The sequence below is a fragment of the Ictidomys tridecemlineatus genome, chromosome 7 (assembly GCF_052094955.1).
Source record: "Ictidomys tridecemlineatus isolate mIctTri1 chromosome 7, mIctTri1.hap1, whole genome shotgun sequence".
Lineage (NCBI taxonomy): Eukaryota > Metazoa > Chordata > Mammalia > Rodentia > Sciuridae > Ictidomys > Ictidomys tridecemlineatus.
The window spans coordinates 184146605-184170044 of NC_135483.1; the positions used below are offsets into that span (position 1 = coordinate 184146605).

Genomic DNA, 23440 nt, shown 5'->3' on the forward strand with positions numbered 1-23440 from the left:
AGTCTACAGCATTGCAATTAATAGTTATTGCTTTTATTGTAAGGAAAAAGTAAGGTTATAAAACACAATCACATTCACATCTTTTCCATGCCTGATCAGGCATCAATAGTTGATCTAGTTCTCTCATTACCACGTAGGAACCACATAGGATCAGAGCCTAGATAAGCTGATTGGTTTTTGCTTATAAAATATATTGATGTTTACAAAGAAAGTTGTTGGGATGATTGTGTCACTTTACTATACTGCTTGTGGTTTGGGCAATAATTGGGAAAGAGATGCTGTCAGGTATAAAATTCTTTCTACATAGGACCTAAAATGCAGCGTTCTAAGTGATATTTCATTTATTTTTGATACTGGGGATTAAACTCAGGGGCACTGTACAACTGAACTACATCCCTAGTCCTTTTTATTTGTATTTTGAGACAGCATTTCTTTAAATTGCCGGGGGTGTCCCTAAATTGCTGAGGTTAGCCTCTAATTTGGGATTGTTCTGTCTCAGCCTCCAGTATGGTTTGGATGTGCCTGGCTTGGATGACATTTTAAGGTAAAGCAGCAGGTTCTTTAAAGTGATCTACTGATACTGTTCAGTGCTTTACTCTCCAAAAACATTGTTTACTCCCAGCCTCAGTCTCCTCATCTATAAAATGGAGATAGTACTTCCTCAGATAGTTATGAGGATAAAGTATGTAGAAACAATCTGAAACACACAAAAGTGTATTTGAGTATTAAATATTTACCCTGAAGTTAATAACCCAAGTGATCCAAGACTACAAACTCTCCAGTATTAATCTTAGTAAAACTGGTTATCTCCCAGAGGCAGGTCTATCAATTCAGGTGAGAGATCATAAAATTTACTTTAATGGACATTGTTTTTACTTACTGTGTATCCCAAGCTGGTTCTGATCTATCCAAAGCCATACATGCTTTTCCTATAAATTTTCAGGGACACTCTAATCTCTGTAGATTATCATGAGACTCAGAACAGGACCAACATCTGTCTTCTTGAGTTTCCATTGATAGACCCATCTGAAGCTAAGAAAGTCTGCCAGAGCTACCAGGAATCATGTGGATCAGTACTACTTCCTAGTTGTCAAAACAATGGTGGATTTCAAATTGTATTTTAAAAGTAAGCTCATTCAGCCTTGTCTATTGTTGGTCATTCTCTCATTCTTGAAATTCTCCTTAGTTTTCCTGACTCAGGACTCCTTGGATTATCCTACTATCATTACCTGAGAGGCAAGTCAATATAGTGTTGAATTCAATAAGTTTGTCAGCAATTAGAAAGATGGTTCTACTATTTCTGAGACTTTGGACCCATTCCTAACTACTGACCAGCCTTAAATCCTAATGTGTAAGATGATAATAAAAATACCTTCCTCATAGATATACTATAGGATGGTTGTATGAAGTTTAAGAGAAATGAATTGTCCTAGGGTTTGGCACATCATGAACACTTGATAAACACTAACTTTCTCACTGCCTCTTCTCCCTCCTCCACTATACTTTCCTCTATCCTTTCCTCGGTGCGGGGTGCTCTCCAGAGCTATATGCTTAGTGATATTCTCCTTGAGTGTTATTCTCAGCTTCTATTACCACTTAAACATGGACATGTCCCATTATAATTTTCAGCCTATACTTCTCTTTTGTCACTATTCCTTACCAGCTTCTGACCATCTGCACCTGAATGTCATATTCAATGTGTCAAAAACAGAACTTGCCCCCTCATCCCTGAGGCTTGTTCCTCCCCATGTATTTTTAGCTTGTTCAATGTCACTTTCATTCACTGAGTTACATAAGTTAGAAGTACTGAAGCTATTAACCTAACTCCTCTTCCCTCATTTTTCTCTTCTAATTGTTTTTTTTAATTTCTGGTTGTTATTGGACATAATGCCTTTATTTTATTGATTTATTTTTATGTGCTGAGGATTGAACCCAGTGCATCACATGTGCTAGGCGAGTGCTCTACCACTGAGCCACAACCCCAGTCCTTCTGGTTAGTTTTTTATCACAGAAACTTGACAAAATCTACTTAGCATTTTCTCTCTCAGCCACAGGGTAAACTTAGAGCATGGAACCTTATATCTCACTCCAGTGATGTGGGGCAGGAGTGAAAAACTAATCCAAACTGGATTTTGGACTTGGAAACTAAGTCCATTGAATTTAACGTAATGGTGGAAGCTGTGAGGTGCAGGTGAAGAGTCATTGGCAGCCATGGGTGCCATGCCACAAAGCAAACTAACTTTTGAGCTGGGGAGTAGCTCAATACTCGATCTCATGTTTAGCCTATGCAAGGCCCTGGGTCCTGTTATAGTTAAAGCTTCGTCTCAAGGTTTCATAAACTGACTTCCAGACCACCCACATATAATCGAATCAAGCCTTTATTGAAGCACACCAGTGGCAGCTGACCAGAACATAAAGCTGTTCCCCTGATCATCCCCGAACAATTGCAAGCCTGAAAACAATTATAAGCCTGAAAACCACAAAAGGGATGTTCGGGGGTCTAGCCAATGCAAGCAAGCCAGGTTACAGAAGCAGGACAGTTCAGTCAAGTGGAGGGAAGCCTAACCAATCACAGTTAGCCCAGTCACCCCAGTTACAGAAACAGAGCCCCATTAGGTAGTTCCGTGTTCTTAAAGGTTTCTATAGCAAAAGGAAAAGAACATCTTGCCCCAGTCATGACTCTTCTACTTGGCATGTTGTTTTACAGGATGAAATCATAAAACAAAATGGAGTCACATTTGCTCCTACTATCACAGTCCAAACTTCATTGCAGCCAAAAATAAAACAAGACACCCAAAGCAACAACAGCAACAAAAACAACAGAACTAATTTGCAGCTGGAGGAAATGACTCGTAGAGCAAGGGCGAAAATCATGGAAAAACCTAAAAGTATTTAAATTCCTGGTTGTTTTTGAGAACAAGATATCTTTCTTCTCTTCCTGAAACTTGTTCTTTCAACAGAAAAAAAAAGCTCTATATATGACTATAATGTGAGGTCCAAACCATATTTAAAAGTTCATATTTATCTTGAGAGCAATGGGAAGAAATTCAAGGATTTCAATAAATGACATGATTAATTTGGTATTTTGAAAAAATGGTGTTGAGTGTTGTATTAGCTTTCTGACACTCTAAAGAAATACTTGACATAGGTTACTGATGAAATAAAGACTGGTTTATGTTGGCTCGTGGTTCTGGAGGTTCAAGTCCAGGTTTGAGCAGTCCCGTTTATTTGGTTCTCTGGTGAGGGTGGGAAAAGTGTATGTCAAGGTGACAGGTCACATATTGAGCCAGGAAGCAGAGGGAAAAGTCAGGGGGGGGGGCAGAGTCCCCTAATCCCCTTGGAGGACATGCCCCCAGTACTCAAGGAACTCCCACTAGATAGCACTTTTAAATGTCTATGGACACCTTTCAATAACATAACCCTGGCCACCAAGCCTTTAATATAGGGGTCTTTGCTCATCCAAAATACAGCAGGTATATTGTGGAAAAGGAATTAAAGGTGTTTAGAGGGCAAAATTCATGGCAGGAAGATCAGTTAGAAAGTTGCAATAATATAGGGGAGAAATAACAGGAAAATGGCATGTGTCAAAACTATGACAACAACAACTAATAATAATAATGGGCCAAGGGACTCCACAGGTCATATACCAAGTAGATAAACAACCAGAAACATACACACATGAGTTCATCTACCATATTGTACTATCGTAGTCCATTTGAATAGCTATAACAATATGCCATAGGCTGAGTAGCTTATAAACAGCAAAAGTTTCTCGCAATTTTAGAAGGGGAGAAGCAGAAAATCAGTGTACCAGCATTGTTGGGTTCTTGTGAGGGCCCTCTTCTCTACTGCATATTGCATATGGTCAACATGGCAGAAGGGGCAAATGAGCTCCCTTGGAGCGCTCTCTCTCTCTCTCTCTCTCTCTCTCTCTCTCTCTCTCTCTCTCTCAATTTTGAAACAGATTCTCTCTAAGTTGCTTAGGTCCGCACCCAGTTACTGAAGCTGGCCTCAAACTTGTGATCTTCCTAACCTCAATCTCCTAAATCACCTTGAGTCTCTTTATAAGGGCACTAATCCCATTCATAAGGACTCTGCCCCTGTGATCTAGTCACCTCCCAAACATCTCACCCCTTAACACCGTGACTTGGTGGCTTGAATTTCTAGATGTGAATTTTGAGAGGTCACAAATGTTCAGGCAATAGTGTAGATCTTCTTAGATGCTAGAATATATGCTGGAAGCTGCTTTGCCACCTGGCCAGGGACACTGCTGATTGAGTTGCTGACTGCCTCTTAAAAGCCTGCCCTGGACTAAGGTGAGTTGCACCAGACCATATCTCTCTTCTTGTTTCTGCTTTGATTGAGGTGCTGGTGCCCCAAGTAGGTTCCCAGGCCGAATGAAAATGAAGGTGGGTGGGGTCATGAGAAAAGAGTGATTACCATTATAACTTCTAAGAGTAATCATCATGGTGTCATAATATTCAATTTAAAAGAGCAGTTTGAGAAGCGCATATTTGTACAGCAAACATCATATGTTAACGTTAATAAATTAATGGAAACATAACTGTAAGCAAAAATAACCAAAATGGTTTTTGGCACCATAAAGAAAACACAAATAAGGAGGACAGGAGCAGAGTTCATGGGTCAGCTATGTCTTTTATTCAGCAGCAGGGTCAGATGTTGGACGGACTCACTTTCTGGGTGGAAGATGACCCCTGGTTACAGAAGAGGTCTAGGTTTTTATATGTTACACTGAGATATGACTTAAATCTCTAACAGAATGTGTCAGTTTGATAATGGACACAGGTTGTGAGAATTTGAAACTTGTTTTTACTGAGCAAGGATGGAGAGTCCAGCATTCAGTGTTCCTTTCTCTCCCTCCAGGGCCTATTATACTGTCACTGGGAAAGGATTTTTTGGGGAAAGGATCAATGCTTGTCCTCTTCCCAGGGACTGCCATTTTAGGATTGATGGATATCGCATTCCCAGGGATTGTCTTGTCACTGGGAAAGGATTTATTGGGAAAGGATCAATGTTTCGCCTTCTTCCTGGAGATTGTCATTTCCCTTTCTTGGGATTGTCATTTCCCATATCCTTCAATAACAACTGAAGCTAGATTTATGGAGTGTGCAAAGGAGAATGAGAGGAAGGAGGGTCAGACAGTGCATAGGATGTGAGACCTTGTGAGTATCCAAAGGCAAGAAGAAAGTATGGAGGGGAGGGCAGCTTGAACCATGATCATGGAGGCTACAAAGCCTATCTCAAGACTCCTGCAAATCTACCCAGAACAAACATGCCTGAGCCCTGTCAGGTTGATAAAGACTTTTAAAGAAAAACAATAAGAAAACAGAGGGATGAGAACAAATTTCTTGAGCTTTCTCTAAATTTCCTGAAAACAGAACTTCTTGTAGGACATTCTGCTGAAACTACCAAGGTAAGGTCTTTCTAGCTGACTTGAACAAGAGCTGGTCATTCTCAATAAGTTATGGTTGGTGTCTCTCTCTCTCTGAGAAAAAGAATATTACTTTCATGATTAATGCATTTTGTGAAACTCAGAACAGTGACTTATGTCTTAAACTATTCCTCCTAAAACCTCTCAGTCTAGAAAGATTTTCCTTTTTTACATAGCAGTAGGACATCTTACTTACAGTGGAATGTCATGATTTAGAAAAACACATCAACACCTTCTTGGTACAACGCACAGGAAAAAAATAAACAAGGAGTAACCTTCATGCATTTGCAAGAGAAGGCTTTCATAATCTGTGACACAATTTGAACTGTCCACTTCTTATTTCTTAAGTCAAGAGTGGGCAAGTAGAAAGAGGAAACCATATTTAGTCAGTGAAATCTCAGAATCTTTTTCTTTCTTCCTTTTTTTAGTACTGGCAATTGACCGCAGGGACACTCTACCATTTAGCTACATCTCCAGCCCATAGCAACAAGTTCTGGCTAATTTGCTGAGAGCCTCACTAAGTTGCTGAGGCTGGCGAGGAACTTGCAATCCTTCTGTCTCAGCCTCCTAGGTCACTGGAAAAAATATTACTTTCATGATTAATGCATTTCATGAAACTCAGAACAGTGACTTATGTCTTAAACTATCCCTCCTAAAACCTTTCAGTCTAGAAAGAATACTGTTTCCTTTTTAACAGAGCAGTAGGAACATCTTAACTCACAGTGGAATATCATGTTTTAGAAACGTGTTCTGGGTACATTTGCAGTAGTCTTGAGACAGGCTTTGTAGCCTCCATGATCATGGTCCAAGCTGCCCTCCCCTCCATACTTTCTTATTGCCTTTGGATACTCACAAGGTCTCAGGCATGCATGTAATCAGGCATGCACCACTGTACCTGCAATCTCAGAATCTTTAAACAGGATCCTATTGGTTTTCAGTATCCTCTTTCCCTCTCCAGGATTCATCAGAGCATTGTGGCTTGATATTTTGTTTTTTGTTTTGGGGTGTTTTTTCTTTTTTTGTACTAGAAATTGGACCAAGAAGGCACTTTCCACTAAGCTATATCCCCAGCCCTTTGTGTTTTTAGTTTTGGAACAGGGCTTTGCTAAATTGCTCAGGGCCTCACAAGTGGCTGAGGCTGGCGTTAAATGTGAGATCCTCTTGCTTCTGCCTCCTCAGTGGCTGGGATTCCAGGTGTGCACCACCACATCAAGTTTGATACTCTTTTATTTAATTATTATAAATGTATGTACATATTCTTCATGCATACCTAGTCAGTGCCAAGCACATCGGAACAAAGCTAACCTTTGTGCCATGTGTAATTTTCTTTGATCATTTGCTAAAATGATCTGATTGAATGAATCACTAGTCCCAAGCCAAACTCACAAGTTTAGACTTTGGCATTCTTCTACCCAGAGTCATTAAACAATGATTCTGTTTAACAACACCCACTTTCTTCCTTGTATTATTTGAAAAAAAAAACCTTAGTATTACAGCTACCTGCTTTGGTTTTAGGAACAGACATACTGATTAAAAAAAAAAAAAAAGAAACTCAATTCTACTACTACTTACTATGTGAATAATTTGACTCAATTTCTTCAATGATGAAAGGAATAATAGTACCTACCCTGCAGAGTTCTTGTGGGGTTTGAATCACCATAGCACACAAGGCATATAACAGAACCTGGGAGTGGTAAACTCTCAATAATATTGATATATGTAATTTCTACCTGAAACCCTGCTTTGGACTTTGTATTTCTCCAAATGTTAGACTGCCCCCCAAAAACAAGACCAAAAGCAAAATAAACAGTGTTTTTCTAAGCTGGGTTTTGCTGCACCTCAGAGGTGCTAGATATGTCTTTGACTATTTGATGTCAATTTCATTTTGTTAAAGAAACAGTCAACTTGGGAAGGAGGAGGATGTGGAGTTAGGCTGGAGAAGTCAGGGTCCCTGTCACTTTTCAAGTAGAGCTGCTTTGGTTTGGCTTGCTGTTTCATAGACTGGAGGTTTTTGAAGATTAAAAAAAGAATTCCTCTGGAAAAAAATTAAAACCATATCTTAAACCACATTGCTTTTTCTTATCTGTTTTGTTTCTTAATATGAAAAGTTGTCAATATTTACTCCTTAACAATAATTGGCGGGATTGTTTTAGGAAAAATCACCCAACTCTTTGCTCTCAGTTTCCTAGTCCATGAAATGTGTAGTTTGGAGAGATAATGTCTAAGATTCCTGCTTTCCTATTATTTTTACTTCTACAGATAAGTGGCATTCATATAGAAGAGTTGTTTTGAATGGCTTAAAGTGTTGAAGCCTTCTCATTATGTCAATCCAATAACATGGTACATGATGTGTGCACAAATAAATGCATGTTGAATGTCAAAAGAATGTGTAAATGATTTAATTGTTCATGCAAATAATGATGGATTTTTTTCACAGACTGGACCCTTGTGGGTCCATGTTTTGCTTTCATGGGTTGTGGAGATATGATGGTTCTTTTCTACCAGCTGAGTGTTCTGGGAAAGTGACAAAAGCATTATTAAGTACACCCTAGGAGATTAAGATAAAGAGTTCTGGGTGTTTTGCTCTTCTTATTTGCCAATATATTATGCATCTAGTTGATCAATCAGTTCTACCATTTATCTCTCTATTGCACATCCTGGATCCACGTCTGTTCTCCTAGCTTTCACAGGAGGTCAAGCCACTATCCTCTACACTCATCCTATAGTACTTCCCTAGGACTCTTTCTGCTTCATTCTTGTTTCCTCCAGTCTGTTCTAACTAGCTGACCATGTTCTCTACAATGGAGCCCATACGTTTCTTTTAAAACAATATTTTACACACACACATACACACACATACACACACACATACACACATACACACACTTACTTTCTTTTCCTCGCACTATACCCTGAGCCCAGGAGGACAGAGACGTCTCTTATTTTCCATTCCCACTCCCTTCTCAGAGCCTAATACGTATGAGTAGTCAAAAAGTGCATGTAAATTCTCAAAAACACAGAGACCACATCTTGGTTTACCTTTATGTCATCAGCACCAGGGACCATGCCCAATGCATTCAGGTACCCAAACCCATGTTTACTCCATGTTTGATTCCATTGATGAAGAGATGACTCATCTTTCCAGGTTTTAGAGAAAACTGCATTTGAAACTTCTCTACTCTGCCTCTTGTCAGCTGTGTGACTTTTGAATCCAGCTTTTTTTAGATGAAAAACTGAAGCTAATTCTCATTTTGTAGAGTTGCTACAGAATGAGTACATGCTTAGGAAGGAGGGATCCACACAGTGTCTGACGTAGTACCCCAACCTAACACTGGTGGAAGATTCAGAGAGGAAATCTGAACAGAAAGTGACTCTTAAAAGAAAAAAAATCCCCAAACTTAAAATTTGTATACAAAAAGTTATAAACAACACCCCCATCCCGGCTTTTAGAGGACCTTTATGCAAGTGCTTCCCTTTGCCTTTGACCACCTCAGTGTGTTAGGTAGTAGTCAGTAATGAGCAGTGAAATGTGAACCAATAACATAGCGAGGTCACAGAGTTGCTTTGAATTGCTTTTAATGAACAATGAAGTAACTTGTAGGACAATAGCAAGTGCACCAACCCTGAGAATAAACAGGTGGAAACAAAGGGCATCAATCAAGAAAGAGAAACCGATGGGGCCAACTCCTGGCAGGGTTTACTAAAGTGATTGTAAAGTTAGGACTCATCACCGGCACAACTGGCCCAGTGGCCCGCAGCGGGGCAGAGCCGTCCCCGCGCCTGCAAGGTAGGCGGAACTGCGACCACCAACACAACAGGCCCAGCGGCCTGCCGGCATGGTAGGCACATTGCCCCAATTGGAGGAGGGGCAGAGCTGCTGCTCGAGCCTGCGAGGGAGACTTTGCAACTATACAAGAGCAATATAAATATATAGGGGGAAAATTCAATAACACAACAGTTTCACAAAGCAGAAAGAAACACAAACATTATGAAAAGACAAGGAAAGAAAGGACCACAAGCAATGCAGGTCAACTCAACATTAGAAGAGGTAATATCTGCAGTAGATGGAATGTCAGGTAAAGAATTCAGGATATACATGCTTCAGATGATCTGGAGTCTCAAGGAAGACATTAGACAGCAAAATCAGACAATGAAAGATCACTTCAACAATGAATTACATAAACAAATCCAAGAAGCAAAAGATCAACTATACAGGAAGATAGAGGTTATAAAAAACAAACAAACAGAAATCCTAGAAATGCAGGAAGCAATAAACCAACTTAAAAACTCAATTGAGAATACTACAAGCAGAGTAGAACACTTAGAAAATAGAATATCAGACAATGAAGACAAAGTATTTCAACTTGAAAAGAACATAGACAGCTCAGAGAGACTGTTAAGAAACCATGAGCAGAACATCCAAGAAATATGGGATAACATAAAGAGACCAAACTTAAGAGTCATTGGGACACAGGAAGGTATAGAGGTCCAAACGAAAGGAATGAGCAATCTATTCAATGAAATAATACGAGAAAACTTCCCAGACTTGAAGAATGAGACAGAATCCCAAATCCTAGAAGCCTACAGGACACCAAATGTGCAAAATCATAAGAGATCCACACCTAGACACATTATAATGAAGATGCCCAACATACAGATAAGGAGAGAATTTTAAAAGCTACAAGAGAAAGGCAGCAGATTACATTTAGGGGTAAATCAATCAGGATAACAGCTGATCTTTCAACACAGACTCTGAAAGCTAGAAGATCCTGGAATAACATATTTCAAACACTGAAAGAAAATGGGTTCCAACCAAGAATTGTGTATCCGGCGAAATTAAGCTTCAGGATGGAAGATGAAATTAAAACCTTCCACGATAAACAAAAGTTAAAAGATTTTGCAGCTAGAAAACCATCTCTCCAAAAAATCCTCAGCAAAACATTACAGGAAGAGGAAATGGAAAATAACAATGAAAACCAACAGAGGGAGGTAGTACAGTAAAGGGGGGAAAATAATCAATGAGGAAAACAAACCATGTTTAGTAACATAAATAAACAAATATGGCTGGAAGAACAACCCATATCTCAATAGTAACCCTAAATGTTAATGGCTTAAACTCACCAATTAAGAGACACAGGCTAGTAGAATGGATCACAAAACAAGACCCAACAATATGCTGCCTACAGGAGATGCATTTGATAGGAAAAGACATACATAGACTGAAAGTGAAAGGTTGGGAAAAATCATATCACTCATATGGACTTTGGAAACAAGCAGGAGTGTCCATACTCATATCAAATAAAATAGATTTCAAGCCAAAGTTAATCAAAAGGGATAAAGAGGGACACTACATACTGCTCAAGGGAACCATACACCAACAAGACATAACAATCATAAATATATATGCCTCAAACAATGGTGCAGCTATGTTCACCAAACAAACCCTTCTCAAGTTCAAGAGTCTAATAGACCACCATACAATAATCATGGGAGACTTCAACACACCTCTCTCACCGCTGGACAGATCTTCCAAACAAAAGTTGAATAAGGAAACTATAGAACTCAATAACACAATTAATAACCTAGACTTAATTGACATATATAGAATATACCACACAACATCAAGCAGTTACACTTTTTTCTCAGCAGCACATGGATCCTTCTCAAAAATAGATCATATATTATGTCACAGGGCAACTCTTAGACAATATAAAGGAGTAGAGATAATACCATGCATCTTATCTGATCATAATGGAATGAAACTGAAAATCAACGATAAAAGAAGGAAGGAAAAATCATGCATCACTTGGAGAATGAACAATAGGTTACTGAATGATCAATGGGTTATAGAAGACATCAAGGAGGAAATTAAAAAATTCTTAGAGATAAAAGAAAACACAGACACAACATATCGGAATCTATGGGACACACTGAAAGCAGTTCTAAGAGGAAAATTCATTGCTTGGAGTTCATTCCTTAAAAAAAGAAAAAACCAACAAATAAATGATCTCAACTTCATCTCAAAATCCTAGAAAAAGAAGAGCAAAACAACAGCAAAAGAAGTAGAAGGCAAGAAATAATTAAAATCAGAGCTGAAATTAATGAAATCGGCAAAAGAAACAATTGAAAAAAATTGACAAAACTAAAAGTTGGTTCTTTGAAAAAATAAATAAAATCGACAGACCCTTAGCCATGCTAACAAAGAGAAGAAGAGAGAAAACTCAAATTACTAGCATACAGGATGAAAAACGCAATATCACAATAGACACTTCAGAAATACAGAAGATAATCAGAAATTATTTTGAATCCTTATACTCCAATAAAATAGAAGATAGTGAAGGCATCGATAAATTTCTTAAGTCATATGATCTGCCCAGATTGAGTCAGGAGGATATAGACAACCTAAACAGACCAATATCAATTGAGGAAATAGAAGAAACCATCAAAAGACTACCAACTAAGAAAAGCCCAGGACCGGATGAATATACAGCAGAGTTTTACAAAACCTTTAAAGAGGAACTAATACCAATACTTTTCAAGCTATTCCAGTAAATAGAGAAAGAGGGAGAACTTCCAAATTCATTCTACGAGGCCAACATCACCCTGATTCCTAAACCAGACAAAAACACTTCAAAGAAAGAAAACTACAGACCAATATCTCTAATGAACCTAGATGCAAAAATCCTCAATAAAATTCTGGCGAATCGAATACAAAAGCATATCAAAAAAATTGTGCACCATGATCAAGTAGGATTCATCCCTGGGATGCAAGGCTGGTTCAATATACATAAATCAATAAATGTTATTCACCAAATCAATAGACTTAAAAATAAGAACCATATGATCATCTCGATAGATACAGAAAAAGCATTTGACAAAGTACAGCATCCCTTTATGTTCAAAACTCTAGAAAAACTAGGGATAACAGGAACATACCTCAATATTGTAAAAGCAATCTATGCTAAGCCTCAGGCTACCATCATTCTGAATGGAGAAAAATTGAAGGCATTCCCTCTAAAATCTGGAACAAGACAGGGATGCCCTCTCTCACCACTTCTGTTCTACATAGTTCTCGAAACACTGGCCAGAGCAATTAGACAAAAGAAATTAAAGACATAAAAATAGGAAAAGAAGAACTTAAATTATCACTATTTGCAGATGACATGATTCTATACCTAGCAGACCCAAAAGGGTCTACAAAGAAACTATTAGAGCTAATAAATGAATTCAGCAAAGTGGCAGGATATAAAATCAACATGCATAAATCAAAGGCATTCCTGTATATCAGCGACAAATCCTCTGAAATGGAAATGAGGACAACCACTCCATTCACAATATCCTCAAAAAAAACATAAAATACAATACTTGGGAATCAACCTAACAAAAGAGCTGAAAGACTTATACAATGAAAACTACAGAACCCTAAAGAAAGAAATAGAAGAAGATCTTAGAAGATGGAAAAATATACCCTGTTCATGGATAGGCAGAACTAACATCATCAAAATGGCGATATTACCAAAAGTTCTCTATAAGTTTAATGCAATACCAAGCAAAATCTCAACGGCATTTCTTGTAGAAATAGATAAAGCAATTATGAAATTCATATGGAAAAATAAAAGACCCAGAATAGCAAAAACAACTCTAAGCAGGAAGTGTGAATCAAGCGGTATAGCGATACCAGACCTCAAACTATACTACAGAGCAATAGTAACAAAAACAGCATGGTACTGGTACCAAAACAGGCGGGTAGACCAATGGTACAGAATAGAGGACACAGAAACCAATCCACAAAACTACAATTGTCTCATATTTGATAAAGGGGCTAAAAGCATGAAATGGAGGAAAGATAGCATCTTCAACAAATGGTGCTGGGAAAACTGGAAATCCATATGCAACAAAATGAAACTGAATCCCTTTCTCTCGCCATGCACAAAAGTTAACTCAAAATGGATCAAGGAGCTTGATATCAAATCAGAGACACGGCGTCTGATACAAGAAAAAGTTGGCTGCGATCTACATATTGTGGGGTCGGGCTCCAAATTCCCCAATAGGACACCCATAGCACAAGATTTAATAACTAGAATCAACAAATGGGACTTACTCAAACTAAAAAGTTTTTTCTCAGCAAAAGAAACAATAAGAGAGGTAAATAGGGAGCCTACATCCTGGGAACAAATCTTTACTCCTCACACTTCAGATAGAGCCCTAATATCCAGAGTATACAAAGAACTCAAAAAATTAAATAATAAGAAAACGAATAACCCAATCAACAAATGGGCCAAGGACCTGAACAGACACTTCTCAGAGGAGGACATACAATCAATCAATAAGTACATGAAAAAATGCTCACCATCTCTAGCAGTCAGAGAAATGCAAATCAAAACCACCCTAAGATACCATCTCACTCCAGTAAGATTGGCAGCCATTAGGAAGTCAAACAACAACAAGTGCTGGCGAGGATGTGGGGAAAAGGGTTTTCTTATACATTGCTGGTGTGACTGCAAATGGTTGCAGCCAATTTGGAAAGCAGTATGGAGATTTCTTGGAAAGCTGAGAATGGAACCCCCATTTGACCCAGCTATTCCCCTTCTCGGTCTATTCCCTAAAGACCTAAAAAGAGCATGCTACAGGGACACTGCTACATCAATGTTCATAGCAGCACAATTCACAATAGCAAGACTGTGGAACCAACCTAGATGCCCTTTAATAGATGAATGGATATAAAAAATGTGGCATTTATACACAATGGAGTATTACTCTGCATTAAAAAATGACAAAATCATAGAATTTGCAAGGAAATGGATAGCATTCAAACAGATTATGCTAAGTGAAGCTTGTCAATCCCTAAAAACAAATGCCAAATGTTTTCTTTGATATAAGGAGAGTAAGAACAGAGTTGGGAGGAAGAGCATGAGAAGAAGATTAATATTAAACAGGGGTGAGAGGTGGGAGGGAAAAGGAAAGAGAAGGGAAATTGCATGGAAATGGAAGGAGACCCTCATGGTTATACAAAATTACATACAAGAGGAAGTGAGGGGAAAGGGGGAAAAAAACAAGGGGGAGAAATGAATTACAGTAGATGGGGTAGAGAGAGAAGATGGGAGGGGAGGGGATGGGGGATAGTAGAGGATAGGAAAGGCAGCAGAATACAACAGAAACTAGTATAGCAATATGTAAAACAGTGGATGCGTAACTGATGTGATTCTGCAATCTGTATACAGGGTAAAAATGGGAGTTCATAACCCACTTGAATCAAAGTGTGAAATATGATATGTCAAGAACTATGTAATGTTTTGAACAACCAACAATAAAAATTAAAGGAAAAAAATTAAAAAATAGAAAAATAAAAATTTCCAAAGAATAATAAAAACAAAGTTAGGACTCATGGCCAAAGATTTCTCAATGTATTCCAGAAGGGAAATTTCATCAACAGTGTAGGTATACTCAGATGAAATCCCCATGGTCATTGATCTCAGCACCCACATCCATATAGAATGGATTTGTAGATGAAGCCCCCTCTCCCCAATAGGAGGTTGCCATGAAAGTTCTGGAGAGGAACAATTTTTGGAGTTAAAAATTCCCCTCGCCAGATGTGAAGGAGGAGATAGACATCTGATTGGTGAAGATGGCAGAAGGTGGACCCCAGTTTTCTTGGTGAACATCAAACAACATTAACTTTGGAAGCAGCATTGTTTCCTTTCTCGTTCTCTGCTTGAGAGTGCTTTTGCTTGAAACTGACCTTACTTTCACTTACAGTAGAGTTATCTTGCTTGGTTTTTCATGTTTGACTTTAAATTTTCTTTTTTTGGAACACAAGAACTGAGATTTGGAGCTTCAGTTCTCCACTTTCCTATGACAAATTAACACAATCTGTTGTTAAACCTCAAGTTAAGGGAGCTTCTTCAGATACATCTCTAACCCTCCAATCTAGACTCCTACAATCTTCTAGTTATACACAGTAGGGTCATGCTTACAATTATACATCCAGTTGTACAGTTACTTTACTTATATCTGTCTTTGCTTCATGAGACATACTCTGAGAAAAAGACAATGAATGACATGTGAGAACTGAAGTTCTTTGTTAAAAATCCTGCAGACTGTTTGACCTGGCTGATCACGTACATGGGAATTGTAGAGAGATGGAAGGTTGTAGGTCCAAAGCCAAAATTATCTTGGGCTATTTTAGATCCTTTAGTACCCATTTACCTTAACCTCTGTATCTGACCTAACATTCCTGTAACTAATTGATCAACTTCCAGATAAACTTCTCAGAACATATCAGGAAGTTTAGCAGACCTCTAGCCCACCAACCCTAAAGCCAAGAATTTTAGAAGGTAACATTTGGAACCTACAGGAAAGCCTTCTCTGCTTTGCGGAAGCCTGCTGTCTCTTTGATCATGGTCAATGTATTGACTTAAGACTTTCTTCGAGTAACTTGAATCCTTGTGTTCCAAGACCATGATCATTCATATTTGGCCCAGAAAAAAAAAAACATTTTATTTCCCTAAAGCAGAGTTGTTATTTTACACCGATACTTGGTTATCCAGTGTATCCCCAACACCCAGAGTGGCTCCTGGCAAGTGGTGGGTTCACACTAAATGCGTATTGAGTGAATGAACAAATGAAAGGAGTCCAGGATTTTTGCAGGGATCTGAGGACACAAAACTGAGAAAGCAGCTCCTATGCTTCCCCACAGAGTTTGGGAATACTATGGGGGCACAAATCAACAGACTTAAGACCCCCGACTTTCCCCAGCTGAACTGAGATTCCTTGAACTCTACCATTCATTCATTCCAGAGAAAGGAGAGGGGTGAATTTAAGGGCGGCTGCTGAAGCAATTGCTGGTGGTCCATCAGCTTAACAATGGTCAGATCCGGGTGGAGCCGCTAGGTCCTAGCCAAGTCAGCGAGAGCCCGCGCTGCTGAGTTGGGGCCGCCAGCATCTGTCCCTTGTGCCTTCTCGCGCTCCTCCCGAGACCCCTGCGCGCCAGCCCGTGCGCGGGTTGGGCGGCTGCTGCTCTGGGCCCGCGCCGGAGCCGGGCGCCAGTGATTGGCAGCCCCCAGCCTCAGCCCTGGTGCGTCCCCCAACCCTAGGCGAAATTCTGTCCCCGCCTGCTCCTCTCCGCCCAGTGGGTGCTGGCTTGAGGCGGGATCCCGCCCCACACTTCCTGCCGGCGCCGAGGAGAGTACAAGTGGCTGCGGTAGGCGCGGTTCTCGCCGAGAGCGATCATGAAGATCGAGTTCGCGCCGCGCAACATCCCGCTGGCGCGGCGGCTGCAGACGGCGGCGGTGCTGCAGTGGTTGGTGACCTTCTTACTGCTGGGTAAGAACGACCCCGCGCTCTGCACGGGAAGACCAGGCAAACGCCGCGGGGCCGGGGCGCGCCACCTCGCCCCGGACGGTCCCCGTCCGACCGCTGGCTTCGAACCTTCCAACTCGGCAGGCCTGTCCTCTCAGAGCAGGCGGGTCAAAGGAGGGCGTTGGGAGCTACTGTGGGACTCTCCTTTGGCTTCTTTCTCCTAGGAGAACCTCATAGCAAATAACTTATTTACCAACTGTATTTTCTTTTATGCTGTTTTTTTCTTACCCACATTAAAAGTCATAGATATAAATATAAATATATAGATAGTCATAGGCTATAAATATACATATTGGTGAATTTTTGCTGAAGGTAACCATGACCAATCAAGCAATACAACTTTGCACTTCAGTCCCTCAAAAGTTGGTAAACTCCTTTCTGGAGCTGTTGATTCAAATGCCTAGACTTTTGAAACTGTTCTCCACACCTTTAGGGCAAATAGCCTCCTTAACTTTTCCGTGTTTATTATCTTCTGGGGGTACAAAGGCGCCTTTCTACAAAGAACTCACCAGACGTTGGGTTAATTGAGTGTTATATCTGAAAATCATCTGACCCAGGAGTGTGTTCCAGGTGTGTCCAAGTTAAGCCCACAAATGTGTTAAAGGGCAGAAGCCAAACCCCCAGGTGGCCCAGGAAGGCTTACCTGAGGCTCCTTAATGTTTATTGTGCTCTTGGAATAAAAGGAGGTGGGGGAAGGCAAAAGGAATTATTATTTTTTTTAAACTGTTACACACTGTTCACATTTATATTTCAAGTTTGGAAGTGCATATTTGCAAGCAGCAATACAAAAGCCAAAGGAATTAGTGGGAAGCCCTTCTATGGGAACTTAAACTCTTCTGAAAGCAAAAAATCATCTGTGTGGTCTAAGATCATGACTTGTACACTGTTGGGACTGAATAATAAGCTCATTTCATTATAAAGAGTTTTACACTTTTGAAATGGTATTTACATGTTGAATGTCTGGATCAGTGTTTTTCAACCCTGGCTGCACGTGAGAATCGCCGAAGGAACTTCTGAAAAATAGGGACACTCAATCTCCATTCCTAGCATTTCTAATTCATTCACTTCAGAACAGAGCTTTTGCATCAGGGCTTTATAAAGGAATTCTCTAAGTGGTTGTAGTGTGGGCCTAGGAAAAAAGGTAGTTTAAAATATTAACTCATTAGGCCCTTAAAGGCAAAACTATGGGGCCAGGCTGGTAGCATTATACTCCATTTAGCTCTGTATCAAAGGACCAATAATAAGATAATAAGAAATAATAAGACAACCTCATTTAAGACAACCTTATTTAGTGCATAGTGTTTGCTAGTTGCTGTTCTAAGCACCTTCCACTATTATCCCTGTCATCCTCATCAACAACCCTATGAGGTAAGGACTATTCCTGCACTATTGTACTGATGAGGGAATTAAGAGGTTAAGTAAATTGTTCTAGGTTACATAGCTGGAAGAGCTGGATGTAAGTCCAAGTATTCTTCCCAAAGTCTCTATTTCAACCACCGTGTGCCTGCTTCATTGCATTGACACTGGAGCCTGACTTCCTAACTGATCATGCAGCAAATCTCTCACAACTCACTGTCCTTTTCTTTCATAGTGCTTATCACTGATTGTTTTTTTATGTTATTGATTGTATTTGTATGCCATTGATTGTATTTGTCTATGCTTGTGGCTATTTGAGAAAGGCCTTTCTGGCTATTTGACAAGCTCAGTGAAGGAGTACCCAGCAGCAGAAGATATGCAAGATGTTCTTGTTATGACTGTTTCCACTCTATGGCCCAGAATAGCAGCTACCCACCCTGAGAGTATTAACTCACATAATCCTCGTTGTGATCTTCTGAGGTAGGGACTATCTTTTCCTCATGTTACAAGGAAGAATCTGGAAGGTGAAGTAGATTGCACAAAGTCACATGGCTCAGTAGTAGGTGGTTCAACCAGATGTGCCACATGTTACTGGCTTAGTGACTGGAATGTGACAGGAGCTCAGGAAGCCAGGCCAAAGTTGAATCAAACAACAGTGACTCTGCAGACAATTAGTTTAAACATTTTTCTATCATACATTTGACATTTGTGGTACTAGAAACATGTTATTTTGGCAATTGTATTATGGAATTCATCAGAAACGGAGAGACAGGGCATGAATTCTCATAGACCCGTTACCTTTGTTTATAGTGATTTAATAATTTGTTCTATTATTTTATCTGTTGTTTCACAAAAATATTTAAGAATGTATTAAATTATGATGCTCTTAAAGTCATAAATACTTTAGTATATATTTTTTAAAAGTGTTTTATATATAGCCATTGGTACTGTTGTCACATATTGTGTAGTTTAACAAATCCTGCTTAAAATCATCTAAGACAATTCATATTCAGATATCCTGCATTGTGTCAGAAATTCATCTTTACTGGCAATTTGAACCTGGATCCAAACAAGACCCACGTGTTGCATTTGGTTTTATATCTTTCATGTAGAACCCCGCTAACAAATTTGCTTTCTTGTCAGGAATGCATTGAAGGATCACTTTGTGGACTTATCTGATTGCTTCTATGTAGTGTTAACTTGTTCTCCTATGCCCTGTATTTCTTTTAAAATGGAAGACAGAGCTAAAGGTTTGATTAGATTTAGATGAAACCTTTTTGGCAGGACTTCTTCCAAGATCCTGCTATGTGTTTCACATTCCACCTCATCAGGATGCATGTGGCGTCTGGGTGACCCATGTTAGTGTCTGAGATTGATCAATGGGCCCAAGAAGGAATTAAGGGTGACAGTGCTGTGAAGGAACACTCCGGCTGTCGGTTGGCCTTTCCCTTAGTGGCTTAAGCCATGATCCTTGCCTGAATTGTTTTGATACTACAAAATGGCAGTTTTTCTATTATTCTTTCTTCATATATTAGCTAGAATTTCTGCAAGGATAATTTTTTTCCCTCATCTTATGGGGCCGTTTAATTATTCTACATTTCAGTTCTTACAGGAAAGATAAATGTAACTTCTTTCCATTTAATTGTGAATTTCCAAGTAAGGAGTTGACATGTAGTTACTTCTAGTCACAAGAAGAAGTCTTTTATTAACTATATATTTTAAGATCTCTAATTCAAATCCTGGAATGTGCTTTTCTTGCCACCACCAGAAAAAAAAATAGTTTAAACTTGGGATATATTTTAAAAGAGCAAAATGTTTCATTTAATTATGAAATCAGATACTGTTGCATTGAGTTAAATGTTAAATACCTGTTATCCAATCTTAATATCCAAGAAATTGAAACATGCTTATTAGCTGGTATACCACTAAACTGTAAATTACAAAGTGGAAAACTGAAATATTTATTGACCATCTTCTACCCACAACCCCATGGCAAGTATTATTATATTTTTTATTTTAATTTTCTTTTTTTTTTTTTTGGAAAAACTAAAGCTCAAGAAGTTTAAGTCCACATATAAGTAAGTGGTGAAACCAAAATCTTTTACTGAATGGGTTTGCTTGCTTATTTAAGCAGCTTTCTTGAGATATCATTAAAATACACATTGCACATATTTAAAGCATATAATTTGGTAGGTAACCAATACCACAATTAAAATGTCAATATCACCATCATTCCCCCAAAGATTTTTCATACCCTTCCTTCCTGGGCCCCCATCCCAGGCAACCACTGATCTGCTTTCTTTCACTATGGGTTAGTTTGCATTTATGGAGTTTTATGTAAATGGAATCTCATGTGTTCCTTTTTTATTGGACTTCTTTCAACTCAGCATGATGATTTTGACACTAATTTTTATTGCTGTGTATTTCAATAGCTTATTGCTTTTTGTTTCTAAATAGTATTATGTTGAAGGGATATATTGGGAATTGTCTCTTCATCTATTGAATATTTAAATTGTAGCTTTCACAAATGATATTGCTGTGAATTAACTACCATTGCCCAGCCCCTGGATCTTTAGTCTGCACCAAAGATTTATTTATCTGGATGCCAGTAGCATGCTATTTTGTTTATTATAGCTTTGTGATTTCTGAAGTCAGGTAGTGTTAGTCCTCAAACTTCTATGCTTTTTTTCCAGAGTTGATTTGATTAGTCTAGATCCTTACAATTTTCATATGCATTTTAATATCATCTCAATTTTCACATACATACAGATAGACACAAAGCCTGCTGGGACTTTGATTGAGATTACATTTTTGTTTGAGATCAGTCTATAGATTAATTTGGAAAGAACTGACATCTAACAATGTGACTTTTCTACTGTATGGGTTTATCATGTTTTCAAATTTCAGAGCCCATTTCAGTATCACCTAGGGATTTTTGTCAAAGTGCACATTCCCAGAGGTTTTGATTCCGTGGATCTCCAGAAGAGCCACTAATTTTTTTTCTACCCTTTAGTTTGAAATAATTTCGGAAACTTTACAGAAAATAAAAATTATATAAGTTACAAAAATTCCCATATTCCTTAATCCAGATTCCCTAAATGTTCACAGGTTGCCGTGTTCCCCCTCCTCTGCTCTTGTCCTCTGTTCCTGTCCTCTGTTCCTGTCTCTTACTTCTTCTTTCTTCCACTCCCCATATTCTTATTTTCTGAATGCTTTTGGAATAAGTTGCAGACCTGGTTTCCCTTTGTCCCTAAATACTTCAGAATGTATTTCCTAAAACCAAGGACTTCCCTTACATGGCCACAATACAAATAGCCAGATCAGGAAGATGACCCAGATGCAGCATTGTGACCTAATCCAACCACCTTATTCGTATTCCAGCAATTGCCCCACTAATGTCCTCTTACAGCAAAGGAATCCACCTGTTTTGCTCTGTTGTCATTGTTTTTTTAATCTCCTTTAATCTGGAAAATTGGGGGGGGGGCATGTTAACATTCCCTTGATTTATTCGAGAGTCCTAGACTTTGATGCACACTCATGCGCCCCCTGTATTATGGACTATCTCCATGGCTTTCAGGTGGTGGCTATACTTATTCTGCCTTTAAGCTTGGAGACTTTCTGAAATATTCAGACCATGGGACAGTGTTAACATATCCTTGTTAGGATTTGTGTGCCTTTTTTTTTTTTTTTTTTGGTGGAACTCAGGGGCACTCAACCATTGAGCCACATCCCCAGCCCTATTTTTCGTATTTTATTTAGAGACAGGGTCTCATTAGTTGCTCTTCATCTTGCTTTTGCTGAGGTTGGCTTTGACCTAGCAATCCTCCTGCCTCAGCCTCCTAAACCGCTGGGATTACAGGCGTGAGCCACCACAGCCAGTTTATGTGTCTTTTTTAAGGCAAAGAAGTAGGTCAAATGCTGGATTTGCTGTAAAACAAGAAAAATGCTGTTCCCTTTAGTAATGCTTTTAAAATTTTGTGTGGATTAGACCCACCTATGAGGAAAATGATGCTGCAGAATTCTGCAAAGGGATCTGAAATCTTTTAGCACCATCTGGACAAACACAGGGCCAGGTGCAGTGCACACAACTGTAATCCTGGCTATGCAGGAGGCTGAAGCAGGAGGCTTATAAATTTGAGTCCAGTCTGGGCAATTTAGTGAGAACTATCTCAAAAAGGGGTTGTGATGGTGCTGGATATAGTTCAGTGGTGAAGAGCCCCTGGGTTCAATCCCCAATACCACTTCCTCATACACACATACAAACAAACAAACAAAAAAAAAAAAAAAAAGAAAGAAAAGAAAAGAAAAAAGAAAGAAGGAAGGAAAAAACAAAAAACAACTCCAGAAAATAAATTCTCTTAATTTATCTTGGGCTGGGTTGCTCACTGATGCTTGTCTTGCATTTCAAAAATTCAGGGCCATCTCCTGCATTCCATGGCTCATGGGTGCTTCCCTCCCTCTCTCTCTCTCTCTCTCTCTCTCTCTCTCTCTCTCTCTCTCTCTCTCTCTCTCGCTCTCTCTCTCTCTCTCTTAAAATCAAATTATTTATTTATTCTAATTTGTTACACACGATGGCAGGATGCAATTCATTTCATATTACACATATAGACCACAATTTTTAAAGTCACTGATTGTACACAAAGTATTTTCACACCATTTGTGTCTTCATATATGTACTTAGGGTAATGATGTCTAACTCATTCCACCATCTTTTCTACCTTTTCCGCCCCTTCCTTCCCCTACCTTCTTTTTTTTTTTTTTAAAGTTCCTGCATTCCTCCCATACTTCCCCCATTGCCATTATGAGTCAGTATCCTCATATCAAAGAAAACATTTGGCCTTTGGTTTTGGGGATTGGCTTGCTTCACTTAGTGTTACATTCTCCAACTACATCCATTTACCTGCAAATGCCATGTTTATGGGTGCTTTTCTCTTGAGATTCAGTCTGTCTTTCTTTTTCTGTACCCCTAAGTTTCTATCTCAGGATCACTCTTGGTTTTTTACATTCTATGAGTCTGAATAACTTAGAATGACAAGTACCCTCCCTGTAGCACAATTCACCTCCCTCTTCCCTAACCTCTGGCAACCACTTACATTTTTAATGCCTCCATAGTTTCACCTTTCCAGAATGTCATGGAATTGGAGTCCTACAGTATGTAGGCTCTTCAGCTTGGCTTCTTTTACTTTTTAATATGCCCTTCTTTTACTTTTCAATATGGTCCTTTCATGGTTTGACAACTCATTTGTTTTCATGGTGAAAAATATTCCAATGTCT

General features: G+C 39.1%; 1 protein-coding gene across 1 annotated transcript in view; it reads left to right on the forward strand.

The window, feature by feature from the left end:
* The first annotated feature begins 16401 nt into the window (after window positions 1–16401).
* The window catches only part of Mogat1 (monoacylglycerol O-acyltransferase 1), a 35692-nt gene continuing 28653 nt past the window's right edge, over window positions 16402–23440 (forward strand). The window contains exon 1 of the mRNA XM_005330539.4: window positions 16402–16774. Coding sequence (XP_005330596.2) covers window positions 16681–16774 — 94 coding nt within the window. The 5' untranslated portion in view covers window positions 16402–16680. The remainder of the gene's footprint in view (window positions 16775–23440) is intronic.